The 15,581-nt window shown below is 39.9% G+C and overlaps 1 protein-coding gene across 1 annotated transcript in view; it reads right to left on the bottom strand.

The window, feature by feature from the left end:
• LOC107124679 (AT-rich interactive domain-containing protein 1B-like) overlaps positions 1-15,581 on the bottom strand; it is a gene marked incomplete at its 3' end in the record, with an annotated part of 378,077 nt that overhangs the window by 323,849 nt on the left and 38,647 nt on the right. The window contains exon 3 of the mRNA XM_015428174.1: positions 12,112-12,306. Coding sequence (XP_015283660.1) covers positions 12,112-12,306 — 195 coding nt within the window. The remainder of the gene's footprint in view (positions 1-12,111; positions 12,307-15,581) is intronic.

Here is a 15,581-nt window from a genome sequence, read left to right as displayed (position 1 = left end):
ACACACACTGCCTTTCCCTAATATTTATGTGTCTACTGCAAACTAATTGAAACAAACAGGATTAATTTTGTATCAATTTTAGAATAACCAGAGTGTGAAATATTTAGGAGCCAAGGGGAAAAAACACAGTGGCAAACAAGCCACTAACTTTCTTTGAAGGGTAGATCATAATAAAAGTGACCCATTCAGCATATAAATTACTTTGTTTGCTGTTGCTATTACGATTCTTTAATAATATCATTGGTACCCAACCCTTCCTTCAAGCAGCTTGGGGCAGCACGCATGAGGCTATCCAATTATATCTTCCTAACAGCCCACTGAAGCAGGGGGGGAAAAAGACTTGTCCAGTAGTGCCATCCTAAGCAGAGTTACACCCTACTAAACCTGAATGGACCCTATTCAGGGCAAATCAGCTAAATGAGTTTCAAGGCTGGGTGGGCTCTTATACATAGAACTACTTGGTTCACACCAGCTCTCTAGTTTTATTTATTTATTAATTTAGATTTTTTTAGCTGCCCTCCCCTATAAAATAGGGCTCAGGGCGGTGTACATCAAAGAGAACCATTTACAAAATTCACAGTTAATAAAATTTATAAATTACGTTTACAGTTTAAAACAACATTAGCTTGTAAGTATGACTTTTGCTGAATTGGTCACAAAAGATGGGGCATTACACCACAACGTTTGGCATACTTCTCAAATCTTAACACCAGGTTTACTGAAGCCTCTTTGTCCATTCCACTCAAAATGGTGCCATTTACCAGTAATATGCAATGTAGCTACCTCACCTCCACCTTCAAACTTTGTTCAGCTGCAAATCTTATCCCAATAAGTGCACCAGTTTTCAAAAGTTGAAGAGATAGCATCACTAGCGAAGGGTAACACTGCCCAAATGACTGGCCAACTTAGAAACAATGGGAAAATCCAAAGGATCTTATGTCCAGACAGACCCCAAGCAATCTCATAAGAACATAAGAGAAGCCAATGTTGGATCAGGCCAATGGCCCATCCAGTCCAACACTCTGTCTGTCACACAATGGCCAAGAATACCAGGTGCCATCAGGAGGTCCAGCATGTTCCAAGAAGCATTGCCCAAGGTAAGAGAAAATGTACTTTCTCCACTATTATCGAATTTGAAACATACACATGTCATATTGTGTATAGCAATACAATTTATCATTGAGAAAAGGATGCAAATTAACAGTATTATGGTACTATAGGTCCCACATGTGACTACTCTATGACTGCTTTTCTACATTGAAAGCACAGAGAAAGTGCATTCGGGATAGGAAAATTAGATCAATTTAAGTGACAGCACACTGTAGAGAAAAATTCTTCTGCCAGTACAAGAACCTTGAAAACTAGACTCTACAACATGATGTATTGCTACTTGAAGATCTGTATTTGATTACCTGGCCTTGATGTACAATGGAGGAGTAGCAGGTTATCTCCCACTACCTCCTGCCTTTTCCTCCCCACCCCCTACCCCAAACCTAGGTAACCCTCTTTTCTGGCAAGTTTAGACAATTTACATTTTGATGGAACACATCGTAACTCAGTACATGGCACAGGGGGCCCCACTTCATTCTGAATGGCTCCTTGTCTGAGATTGAACATTTTGAACACAAGCAAGGTGGGCTGTTTGACACAAAGATAGTTAACAAAATACTTCAACAAGCAGCCCATCATTTAATGTAGGCACAGGAATATGATGAAGTAGCCTGGTCTCAGAGCCTCTTCCAAACATACTGTGCCATCCAACTGGGAAAAAAGCATTGTTCTCCAAAGGCAGCAAGCATTTTCTCCTTAACCTACAATTCCCTAAATCATCTTAAAGAAAAGATAGAAATCATTGTAATGTTTCTATTTTCCATAATAATGCAATTGTACTACTTTAGAGATTTTCTTCAGTAAACAATGTCAGATGACCATTGTTAAGATGTAGAGCTAAGCTACCATAAAGTTTCTTTCTTGTGTCAAATTTGATTCTGTCATTATCCATAATCTATGCTCACCTCCCTCTACAGAGCAAATTATACTTAATGGAAAAGATAATTCTAAAGAAGACAATACAACATAAAGCCTTACTCTGCCATGAACAACCTTTTTCAATTTAGTCAATGAGGCTTAGCATCAGACAAAAAGAGGAAAACACTAAACATTTCCCAACAGTATGAACAGCATACAAACATATCCCTAATTGGAAAACCTTATTTCTTTATAAAGCTTTTCAAGACCTTGTGAATTCTGGCTTTATATGAACTAAAATGCAACTTGATGCTGTAATGAATAATCACTGTATGTAAGAGTCTCCCACTCTGGCCCTTCCCAGTATGGTCTTCAGAAATAATCTTGTGTGATAATCACATCACTATTGCTAAAGGGGCTCATCCACTCTACTGAACATTCACTGGACATGACAAGGTACATTAATTTATTGAACCTTTGATAGCTATTCCAGCCAGCCTAAAACCTGGTACAAAAGGATGCTTGAAAAGGACTTACTGTTGCACCAGTGCTTGCAAAATCCCAGGATGATCAATGTCTTGTTATCTGATTGACATACAGGCCTTGGTACTTTACATTTTTGGAATGAGCACTCAGGTTTTTATAGTTGGACTGCAACAGGGAAGGGGTGACTTGCTGGTCTTGTTGACACAGATAGTGCTGCTGCTCCCACATGCTGCTCCCCCAGTCACACATTTTATTTATGGAAGTCCTTGTACTCTACAGCAGAATTAAACAGAAGTCCATTGACATGTTGAAGACCAACAGATTTTATCCAGACATATGTGGAAGTGAACTCTGACTCATTAAGGCTTATGTTGGAACAAATCACATTAGTCTTAAAGTATTACCAGGCTCCTGTTTACTTTTGCTGCAACAGACTAACACAGCTACCGAACTAGAATCACCTTGTACTGCAAGGGGAGGAGCTGTGGCTCAGTGGAAGAGCCTCTGCTTTGCATGCAGACAGTCCCAGGTTAATCCCCAGCATCTCCAATTAAAAGGCCGAGGCAGCAAGTGATGTGAAAGACCTCTCTACCTGAGACACTGGAGAGCTGCTGCCAGACTGAGTAGACAACGTTAACCCTGATGGACCAATGGTCTGATTCAGTATAAGACAGCTTCATGTGTGTAGCCCGGTAGTACTTTAAAGACTAATGTAATGTGTGTAACATCCAGGGTTTTCAGCTGCGCCAGCCAACACAAGACCACAAATTGTGACACTAACCTGACTTGATCCCAGCCTTGCAGTTGGCGGGATACTTGTGGTAAGAACTGTGTCCTGGAGAAGTACATGCTTCCCAGTCTTCTCTCCCTTACTTCAAGCATCACTATAGCACAGCACTGCCCCAAAAGCACTTGCCAAGACATGACTGGCTAAGGATTTGTTTTAATTCTGGTGAGTAAACAATCTGAAGCCAACGGATACTGCCATACTGTGCTGGTCTGCATCCCTCAGGTGGGTTGTGTGGAGTCCCACCTGCTTGGTCAAAAGCCCTTACAGTGCTGCCAATTTTTTGGCTGCTTTTTGGAAGGACCTGCTGCAAATTTGCTTGAATAGAGATCAAGGGCACCATACCTCCTACCTATCCATGCACACACACTTAAGAGGAACAGCATGACAGTGAAGCAAGAAGATCACTCAGTGGTGGGCAGTATTCCTTTTACCACAAGCAAGTTCAAAAACATTTTTCCCTCTTCCTTAACCTAACTTGTCTACCACACAGAAGCACTTCAATGTTCCATGCCCAGCTGTAGGGTACAGCCTCTCTTCCCCTTCCCAACAATGGAGTTACAGCTCTGTCCCTGCCTCTTCCTATCACGTGACTCTGATGTCACAAGACTTCCTGTCACATTCCTGCAGCTCAGTGGGCCCTATGCTACTGCCTGGGCAATACATTTGGATCAAGAGTGTATAAATACTGAAGACTACTGCTCTGTTATGAGGCTAATTATGCAAGTATAAGTCCAGCTGTTTTAAATCCCTGCTTGTGTGCTTTGGGTCTGAGCACAGGCAGCAAAAGGAAGACGTTCAAAATGCAGCATTTTACAAAGTTTGGGGCTGAGCTGTTCAACACCGGTAGGAACAACAGTGGCAGCACAGAGTAGAAAGGGGACCTGAAACCCCCCTACACCTGTGAAACAGTAATATTTCCATCCCCCCACTTCCCTTACTCAGAAGTTAGTCCCAGAGTTAAGGGAGTTCCATGAGACTGCAAGCTTATGCTACAAACCTGTGCAAAGATTTATTTGGGAGTAAGCCCCACTCAGGATCCAACTGCAAATCTTCTATAAGCACAAATGTTTTGCATTGAATTTTCAATTAGATAAAGCTCTTGTTTGTTTGTTACGTCAGCATACCCAGTGCAATGAAAATACTCTTGACCATCCCCTCCAAGCAGTGCAGTATGGGGCGAGGACTTTGATGGTGGCACACCCACTCCCCTTTTGACCTGAAAGCCCAAGGACAAGCAAGGGGTGGATGTCAGTCATGATCAGACAATGGAAAGAGAACACCTGATGAAGAGTTTTGGTGGCATCAAAATCACACATACTGTCTTAATAAAAGGTATAATAAGAATGTTGTCAAATGATATTAAATTGTCTTTATATCTGGTTTTTGTAATTTTTCTGTTTCTGTGGAAAATGAATGTCTCATACTTGTTTGAGAGTGGAGATGAATGCTATTCATCTGAAATGTTTTGTGTATAAGAAGTTTTTATTTATTATATAATTCTTTTTCATCCTGCCTTTATCCCAACGAGCACAGGGCAGCATAGTTCATTCGGTTTTTCTCCATTTTATTCTTACAACAACTTAGGTTGAGAGGGAATGCTTGTAATTTTATGTAACAATGAGTCCAAGTGCCTTTTGTATATCAAAAATAAAATTTCTGGGTTGGATTTTACCTACCACCTTTATTTACCTAAAGAATATGATTTTTATCACCTCCCTATTCCTACTGCAAAAAACAATTCTCCTCCATGTTCGGGGGGGGGAGCTCAAGTGGCCCTTAGGTACAGCATGAGGAACAAAGCAGAAGTCCACAGTGGGCGGTGGAAATCAGCAGAAATCACCATACCCTGTTCTGCCAACAGAAGTGCTGTTCTGTCAATGTGACTGCCATCACATTGGTACAACACCCACCTAGGAGCCAGCCCTAAGTATATAAAATAGTTTTCTTAACACAATGAGTATGCAGTTCAATAGACAAGCAATTATATTATTGTTACAGGTAATATTGAGGGGAGAGGGGACTAAAATCTGCAACTGGCTTTTAGAAAATAATGTTTGGCTAGTAAACAGCTACAATCTGTGAGTCACTGAACCTTCAGTGCTGTCCTATGATACCTGCTTGTCTCTACCCACCACCTTCCCCCCCACTCTTCTGGAATTACTGCCTGGGGTTCACAAATTTTGGATGGGTTTAATAGCCAGTCACTGTTTGCATAGTCAGTCAGGCCCAGCTTTCTCGTTTGCTGGGCCACAGAAGTAAAGAATGTCTAAAAATTCATTTTTATATACACTGCCCAGTTTGGAATGATTTGGGGAATGACACTCTCTGAATCTCTGTGCCACAAGTATTTTAGAAACATATTGAACCTTATGGTGGATTGTACGAAAGACTATCCTTGCCCGTCTCAAAAATGAAGCTGATTGTTGTGAATGTCAAACTGTCAACAGCAGTGCTGTAACCTCCAACAGGAAGAGACTGTAGCAGCTGAGGTAGTACAAGTTTTTGTTTTCCCAGCTGGTGGCTTTTCTTCAGTATTTTGCCACCTTAATGCCAGAAGGAAGAGACAGCTGCCACAGCACAACACTGGATTTCCTGGCTGGGAAAATATAGCAGTGTGTCATGGCACTGTGTGTCATGGGGGTGGAAAGAAGAGAAACAGGGCCATCCTGAAATATCTGCAATTTTCCTAGCTCTATACATTTTGCACTGCAGATCGGGGGGGGGGGGGATCTCAGAACAAGAGTAAAATTTATCCTCCACCATACTGAAGTCTATTGCATATTTTCATATAATGAGGCATTTTTGCACTTCTAAAGATATTTTTAAGAATGTAGTTTTGGTAAGGAAATCCATTTTCTATCTGGTGATTTCAAAATTAAGATCTCTAATAGCTGTACCCAAACAGGAAAGAATGAAGAACGGCTAATCTATATAACCTAGTAAGGTGACTGAACGAGTGGTGACCGGGCAACTTTAGAGATTCCTGAATTAATCCGATTGTTTGGAGCCATTCCAATCTGTTTTTAGGCCTAGTTATGAGCCTGTAATGGCCTTGGTCACCCTAGTAGATGACCAGCGCTGGGAGACAGGCAGAAGGAGTCCAATCCTGTAAATTCTCCTGGACCTCTCAGCAGTTTGGGACTGGGAGGCACTGTTCTTTGGTGGTTCCAGTCCCAGTTCAAATCGAGGTCCTAGGAGTGTGCTGCTGGGAGACTGCTGCTTCACCCCCCATCCTTTGGTTACAGGCCTGCAAGCCTCCATCTTATCCCCCACACTTTTTAACATCTATGTAAAACTGTTGGGAGAAGGCATGCAGAGATTTGGGCGGAGTTGCCACAAATAAATGGATAGCACTCTGCTGTATTTAGTGGTTCCAGCAAATCCCAGGGAGACTGTGGAAAACATGAACAGATGTCTTGAGGCTCTTTTGGGATGGATAAGGGCTAACAAACTGAAACTTAGTCCTAAGGTGCTACATTCGACCCAGAAATTGGAATATCTCCTCTTCTGGATGGAGTTGCACTCCTCCTAAAGCTGCTAAAGAAGCAGGTTTGTCGCTTGGGGGTACTGCTGGACTCAGGGCCTCCTGTTGGATAAACAAGTAGCAGCAGTGACCTTGGGTGCCTCTCACCAGCTTCCGCAGGTGAGCCAGCCGCAGCCCTTCCAGGGTGGGAAAGATCTTGCTGCTGCAATGCATGTCCTGGTGACATCTAGATTAGATGACTGCAATGAGCTGTAAATTAGGCTGCCCTTAAAGACTACCAAGACACTACAGCTGGTACAGAATGCTGTGGCCAGAATGCTGACTGGAGTGGGTTCTGAGACCACATCACTTTAGTCTTGTTCCATCTAATCTAGCTCCCAGTTTGTTTCTGAGCCTAATTCCAGGTTCTGGTATTGATATTTAAAGCCATAAAGCTTGGGATCAGGATACCTTAAAAACTGCCTGATTGAACTCTGCTGTTAGAGCCGCTATGAGTACTGGGAAGGCCATCTCAAGATTTTATTATTCCACGGGTGGCCAATATGTTCCTGCGGCAGTCAAAGTATTCAACGCTGAAGTTGCTAGGCAGATGCTATATGCTGCTGGGGTCTGGATCAGTGCAGTAACGGACAATATCAACAGGCCTCTATTAAGATTCCTACACAATATTCTGTGAACATCTCAGTGTGTGTTTGGAATAGCCCTCAGAGCTGAAGTTAGGGAGATGTCTTATGAAGTAAAGGCCTGGAGAAGAGCATTCAATTTGAAAATTAGGACTCTAAAATCAAACCCAGATCTAAACTAACTTGGACTAGTTATGCTGGACCACCTACACAAGTGATTGGGACATATTACTGGGCCATAAACTATTACGTCTGGGTATTTGAAAATTAGTGATAGAAGTCAGAAGTAGACAAGAACTGTCACAGCTCATTAGAAGACATTTGAGGGACTCTTGACTATGAGAGCATGTCGATTAGACCCTGCAAAGTATGCTTAACCTTTCCAGCAGGCATTCAGCCTCCAACAACAATGCCAAACTACTTATCTGAGATAATTCTTCCGAAGTATAGAAGGGCATTCATGCTAGAGTGCCTGAATGCCCTACCTTCAGCTGTGATGTCAGGAAGATTTAATGGGATTTCATAGGTTGACTCTGTAATTGCAGCAGCAGTAGAATTGACTCTGTGGATCATATTTGGCTTGATTGTCCCAAATTTGCAGCTCTAAGAGATGAACTGATCTCCCCTTTATTTAATTAGGACTTCCTCTCCAGAAGCAAAATCATCCTGGTTACTTAGAGACAAAGACAAACAAACTACTCTGCATGTGGCAAAATTTCTAGCAGCTGTTGTCAAATCATAGACAACTTTTGCAGTAGCAACCTTTAAAATCTTCCATGTTTTCCTGTGGAACAAGGTTTATTGTGGGATGAGGGTTTGCTGTTTTTGACTCCGGTTGCAAAAACAGTAAAAACAATAATAATAAAAACAGCATACATACATTTTAAATACCTGCTCCCATATGAACCTATCCATCTACTCTGGTCGTCTTTAGAGGCCCTGTTTCAAGTACCCCTGCCAGCTGAGGCGAAAAACAGGTGGCAACCCAAGAAAAGGCCTTCTTAGTCATGGTGCTGAAACTTTGGAACACCTTCCCCAGGAAGATTTGCCTCTATCATACTCTAGTGGGCGAGGAGTTGTTTTGTTTGGCATTCCCCCACCAACTGTTATTGGCCCCCCCCCTCTGTTGTTGTTATGTGTGTTCAGTACGTTTAAATAGTTTATATACACTTATACACGGGTCAGTCACGCGGGATCCTTGGGCATTGCCCACTGTAATTAATCTGTATTTAACTGTTTTAAAATGTTTTATTGTGTTTTTACTGCACTGTGTGCCTTTACTGTTGAACGACGGTGTATTACATCCGTATATTGTAAGCCGCCCTGAGCCCGCGCGCGGGGAGGGCGGGGTATAAATAAAATAAAATAAAATAAAAATAAATAAATACATTTTAAATGCTGTTTTAATGTCTTGATGTTTTAATGTTGAAATATGTTAATGTTTTGATGTTCACTGCCTCGAGGACCCTATCTGGGTGGAAAGGCAGCATACATACGTTTTAAATAAATAAATATCTATGCAGTTGTTCTTAAATACTGATTTTACTGTATGTCCCAATAAAGATATTTACACAATGAAATGACATTCTAGTGCATCAAATACATAAGGATATAGAGAGAGTGCTAACCAACAATTACTGATAAAACTATTTAAACGTTGTACATCATCAAAGGCAACACTCAGTCCTGTGAAACATGTTCATAAATATGTGACGAAGTGGTCTGTTGGCCTTTCAAGCAGGGATGCAGGCTTCCCCCGGCTTTCCATAATCCTGCCATCCTGATTTGCTGACAGTAGAATTTTACCCAGGGCTATTAAAAGGCATGAAAGGTTATTTTTTCCCTTCCAAAGAATCTAACCCACATCTTGAGACCCTGGTCAAGATTCACTGGCCACACAATATTAGCATGTGTGCATGTGCATGCATGTGTACAGAAGGAGGACACTGAATCTTCTTTAATAAATGAAAGCACTTCATAAAAGTTTAAAATACTAAGAAATTAGTTTACACTTAAAATCTTTTATCAATTTTATAATCTTCTTATGTTTGCAATTTTCCACACATCAATTCCATTTGCTCGTGGATGGGCAACATAATGGTGTAGAGAACTGAAGAAGATTAATATATTTGGCCTGGTTTTCAAAGCTGTTGAATACACATTACTTCTGTGTCAATATACACACAAAGAAAATGAAGTCAAATAGATCTGGCTTTCCAAACATGGACAGGATGACTGTACCTTTAATAACTGCTTCACCACCACCACCACCCCATCACATTATTCCTGACTGGACTTACTTTTGCTTACAACAAGAAATGGTGTGCAGTGTGACAAACATAATAGTAAGTTCTGCATCTCTCTCTGCCTACCATTCATCCACTCCAAACCACCTCCAATCGGGCTTTATAGCTCTGGAGCAGACTTGTGTTCTAACACACAGGTCAGCTACATTCACTTCTAGTTAGGGTCTAAGTGATAGAATGTTGGCAGAAGCAACTTGTCATGCAGGAATGAGAAAATCTGCCCCAGGGCATGGTTAGAAGGTGCATAATACTGCAATTTAGACACTATGTGTATGAGAATTTTTCTGGGAATCCTATGACTGCCACCTTGAGTTCCAAGATGGAAGAAAGGCAGGATTTAAATGCAACAAATACTCTGTTCAGCTTAATTATTGACAGTCCCACAGATCTTTTACAGATTTGAACCGGTTTAATCCATTTGTTTTCTGGACAGAAGTTTGAAGAGTAAGCCCAAACACTTTGACTTCTTAATAGTGTTGTCATTTTGCGGAACACTTTTAAATCAGAATTACCATTTCTGTCTTTAGCAAGTAGACCATCTGCCTTACAGTGGGGTCTAGATTATGTGGGGGTTCTTTTAAAAAAATCATCATTCTATCAAACAGATAATGATGACTGCATTATTCTTACCTGTATGTGGTAAGTTTTAAAATTATCAGTAAAGCCCTGTGGGTTTTCCCCATAATTCAACCAAATTCAACCAGTTTTTAGTCTAAAAAGTAAGGACACATACATGTTCATGTACATATATATGCGGGTGTATATTATTTTCTCTGGATCATGCTATGCAGTATCTACAATTATAATCAAGACTTTGTCGAAAAGAAAGTGTGAAATATTTCATCTTCCATTCCAGTCAGTTTTTTCTGCCATTTGACATAACTCTGCTAAATGGCCACTTGAATTACAACAGTTGTACTTCATATTATGTGTTCTCAATTTCCCCCTAATGTTATTCACAACTTATAAAATTATCTACACATTTTGACTACATTTTCAGCTCATAACCAAGATACTATTAGTAACAAGAATTATTACTATAGTAATAACAACAATCTTCAAACTCATATTCTCAAATCTGGATCCTTTATAAAAAATGATAATACACAAGCAACTGCTTTAGATCACTAGAGAGTCACAAACTAAGACCATAATCTTCTGGAGGTTGTCCAAAGCCAACACATTTGTAGATGTTGATGTCTTTGATGTCCATTCAAATAAAAATTCAGTGTTGTAATCATTATCTTGTTACTTCCCCAAAGAGTATTAGTAGTCATAACCACACTATTTCTCTGCCTATTATATTCATGGTGCAGAAGAACAGACAGGGCCAGAAGCCAACCACTGTGCCAGATCACTGAGTCCTGATGGATACTTTACAATTAGACAGCTACCCATCTTGATCTATTACAATTAGACAGCAATTCAATTAAAATGCAATACTAATCTTAAAACAACAGTAAAATTCCTTTTCAAAAACAAATAGCATGTTTTGTTAAACTTTTGGTGGTTCTATTTAAGTCAAGAAGTAGAGACCGTCTGTATTCCCTCTTTGCATCAAAATAACTGTTAGGTAACAAAACTTACATGTTGTTATATGTATTAACCACACTGTGGTACACCAAGATAAGCTGCATGTCACCGATCAACTATGCTGCCTTTTTTCAAGCAACTAAGCTTCATGATGCAATCCTGGCAACCATGAAGCCTATACTAAACAGTCCAATTTGTTCCACAACTACTGTCAATATTCTCTGTATGGTAATACAGGCTTATATTTATTCAACATGTGTGGTCCATGTTTTCAGAAGATGAAACACTGTACCTCAGCAAAACAGTGAATGTATACTTACAATCTAATTAGCCACTTGTTGAATATTCTACACCACAGTAACAAATATACTGGCATGGCAGATCATTATTTTCCATCTTTGTCATATTTAACATCAAATAATAAAGGAAAATTAATTTTAGTTAGCCACATGAGAAAATACTGTTTTCTTTTCACTATCAATAAAGTCCTGTGTTAGCAACAGAACACAAGCTTCAATACCAACCCTGATCAGAGATTTACAAGCACAGTCTCTGGGTAGCCTTCATCTATTATAACTATTCAAAAAACAATGACTGCATCGTTGTTAATGTATGCTGAGAATATAAATAATTAACCCTCTGAGATATGGCAGAGAAGAGGTTTCCATCAAGAGAAAAATGCAACTGATCCATTCAGTCTACACATCATATGACAGGGAGAAAAACTCTTCTCATATATGTGAGTGCATATGTATATTTTTAAAAGAACAGCTTTGTTATAAACATAGGATGTTTTCTCAGACTGACTAATATTGTTCTTACTTCAGTTTATCTTTTGCGGTTTAAATATTATTAAAGAAAATTAAGCCCTGCCTCTCAGAAACACAATAAAGGAATGGCACACAAAATCTCTTCACAAACCTGTTGCTGTGAATATGGCATTCCTCCCATGGAACCTGGAGTCCGGGTCTGCATACTCATTGGATAGCGTTGTGGTCCTGGAGGTCCATATGACTGCCCTGGATATGGACTGCTTGGCTGTGTCTGGGTGTGAGGGTTGTTGCCCACTGCGTACAACTGAGGTCTTTTCATTACCATTGGATCCATTGGGTTGCCCTACCAATGAGAAAGTAAAAAGGTATATTAAATATACTGTATGAAGAATTTTAATGGTTGATGTAATTTGAAATCAGATTTAAAAATTGCAATATAGAAAAAGCTGCAGTGTAATTTGTGATTTTTATACATTATAACCACAATCCAGAATAGATGTTCATATGATTAGCATTATAATGGTGAAGAACTTCAAGCACATATATTTGACAATACATGCATGCCTAGTTCCTCCCAAATAGATTATGCCCCATATGTTCTAACTGCACTGCCTTGTTACAATTTTGCAGTACAAGTCAATAAGAAAGTGAGATATAGATTGCAGTTCAGATGAAAGACTTTTCTGATTTCCTGTTGCTTGGTTTCATAAAACAATAAATAAGATTTCTTTTTCCTTGCTATACATTATATAGTGTCCTTACAGATACTCATGAGTCATTGCTAAAGTTATCCATGATAAAGAAAGAGACACACATGACTGCACAGAACTATTAAGGCTCTGTACGACATAAACTATTCAGACATCTCACAAGGACTGGACTACAATATGCATTTCTTCCCATAAATACCACTTATTGAACATCTGGAGGGTTGGGATCACAGCTATTCAAATAAAACTTCTAAACACCTGGCTGTTTCTCTTTAAAGTGCTACTGTGTGCAAAAGCAAAACTACCTTTTCGGTGCAGGTAATTTAAATAAGCAATTTGGTGGTTCAGTGTGCAGGGTTACAAAATTACTGAAATTCTAAAAAATTGACTGTGCATATACCATTATGAACCATGATAAAACATTCCAAATTTATTGTTAATGTACCTGGACTTTTCTAAGGCATCTGAAGTTTTAAGTAATGAACTAGATTCTACAAACTGCAAATGTTCCCACCTCTTTTCCCCAGCAGTCGCCTGAGACCTCTGAAAAGTATGTGCTTGTACTTATGGGTACACCATAAACAAAATGCAGTGGCACAAAGGGAGCTGCTATGGGTAGGGGGAACAGGGTAACTTTGCCTAGCAAAGGGCTCCATCAGTGTAAAAGGAAGTTACATGATGTCAAATCTCCTTTCATAGCAGCCCCTGTGCCCCATCTCAATTTGTCCATCGGGTTCCCATGATATATCACCTTTTCAGAGGTCTAAAGAGGCTGCTGGGAAAAGGGGATGTGGGAAAGCTATGTAACCATGAGCACTTGTAATACATGGCATTCCAAATGAATCAGTTTTGCAGTTTTGAAAGTTGAAATGTACCAGAAAAACAATTGTTAGCACAATCTTTTCAAAATGCATGAATATTCACTTACTGATTTCCCTGTGTTTAATCAAAAGTTGCTTATAGAAACATGTCAGTTGCATTTCTTTCCTAAATTACTAATGAGCCACATTTCTCTCATACACTTTTCTTTCATATATTTATGTTTTATTCTTACCCATAACTATTTTCTATTATTTCCCTTATCTTTTTTCTTGTATGTACTAATCAACACTACGCATTTTTCTACAGTTTTCCTTATCTGCACCTCACTACCAGTCAATGTATCTAATAGTCAATATGGCCCATTCTACAGATCCTTAAATCTGTAGACCAGGGCCACATTCAGAGAAACAGCACCAAGACGTGGAAGAAGTACAAAACACAAAATAAGAGCCCTTCATACCAAATATCATGATAAAACACCAGCCACACTTAAATTCGTTTTTATGCCCTTCCATCCATCTAGTTTGAAAGTTATTACATCCGTTTTAGCAGTGTTCTAGGAAATGTTTTCTGCAGACAATCAAGAACTACCTAGATGGTAGTTTTATAACAGCCAGCCATCAATAAATTGAGATGTCTTTCACCATGCATATGAAAGACAGCAGTCCAAGTTTCCTACTTCTGCTTAGCCTATGTGTGTACTAGTGATGTGTGTTTTCCAGAAAACATGAATTGGAAATTTTTCTGGAAAACTTTCTGATGCCCTTCATATTTATGTTTATTTAACCTGAAGTCACTGAAAACTGTTCATAAACTAATTTTAGCACATGAAAAGAAGTCAAGGTTGCCATCCAATTCAACAGAATTTGAGTTTCGGTTATAGAGTTTTAGCATTGGCTTTTGATTTCAACTGCACAATGAATCAGGCGAATTCATAATTTGATCCTTTATTTGTATTATTCCCCCCCCCATTTACTAATCTATAAAACATATATACTCTCTTGCACAATTCCTTGGGATAATTATCTAAAAACATTAATTACAGCTTTGAAACAGCCAAGATTGTCTAATATTGTATTGTCAATGGCATCCATTCATTGCTGTTAGTTTTATGAAATAATAAATCTTCAGAAATTGAAATTTTTCCACACAAAAATAAAGTAAATTTTCTATTTTCTACCCCATAGTCTCCTCCCAAATGCTACCCCAGTCTCCCAAATGCTATTCGTTCATGAAGTGAGCACTTTGTGAAAGGTGTGACCAGTCTAGATGTAGTAGGTAATTAATACATGCAAATATTTTAAAGATGGTGATACCTGTCTATTGTTATGAAGTAACTGCACACAAATGTTAGGTTTTCACACAGCCCTTCCTCATCACAAATCAGCTGCCTAGCCCTTTATTAAATGGAACATATTACTGTACTTCTTCTGCACTTGCTACCCATGTGTTTTTGAGCCCAATTCAGAGTACTATTTCTAACCTTTAGAGCCCTAAACAGCTTGGGGCCCAGGTACTTGAAGGACTGCTTCCTTCCATATTGTCCACTCTGCCAGCTAACATCTGCCTCAGAAACGCAGTTCTTTGTGTGCCTAGCTTCAGTTGTGGGGGCGGGGGACAAAGACAGGACTTTTTCAGTAGTGGCACCTCGTATATGGAATTTCTTTCCCCCTTGAGGCTCACCTGGCACCTATGTTGCTTTCTTTAGATGCCAGGTCCAAACATTTCTATTCATCCAGGCTTTTAATTAAAGGGCTGGGTTGGGTTTTTAATACTGGATTTATAATATCATTTAATTTTGTTGTTATTGTGTTATCATCATCATCATCATCATCATCATCATCATTATTATTATCAGAGGTTGATTCGGGGGGATCGCAGGGGATCGCTGTTCCCCCGGTTGAGGTGTGGAGGCGGGGCACACGACGAAGCCCCACCCCCGCTTCCGGCCAACCCTGCTTCCGGCCCTCATTCAGCCAGGAGGAGGCAGGAGAAGAGGGAGGGTAAGTTGCTTCCTCCCTGCCTCTCCCCACCCCTGCCTGCCTGGGGCCAGGGAAGGCCTTGGCGGGGCTTCCTCGCACTCCCG

Source organism: Gekko japonicus, unplaced genomic scaffold, assembly GCF_001447785.1.
Source record: "Gekko japonicus isolate JY-2015 unplaced genomic scaffold, Gekko_japonicus_V1.1 scaffold1706, whole genome shotgun sequence".
NCBI classification, from domain to species: domain Eukaryota; kingdom Metazoa; phylum Chordata; class Lepidosauria; order Squamata; family Gekkonidae; genus Gekko; species Gekko japonicus.
The sequence above is the reverse complement of the archived record's forward strand: the minus strand, read 5'-3'. Positions and strand labels throughout refer to the sequence as shown.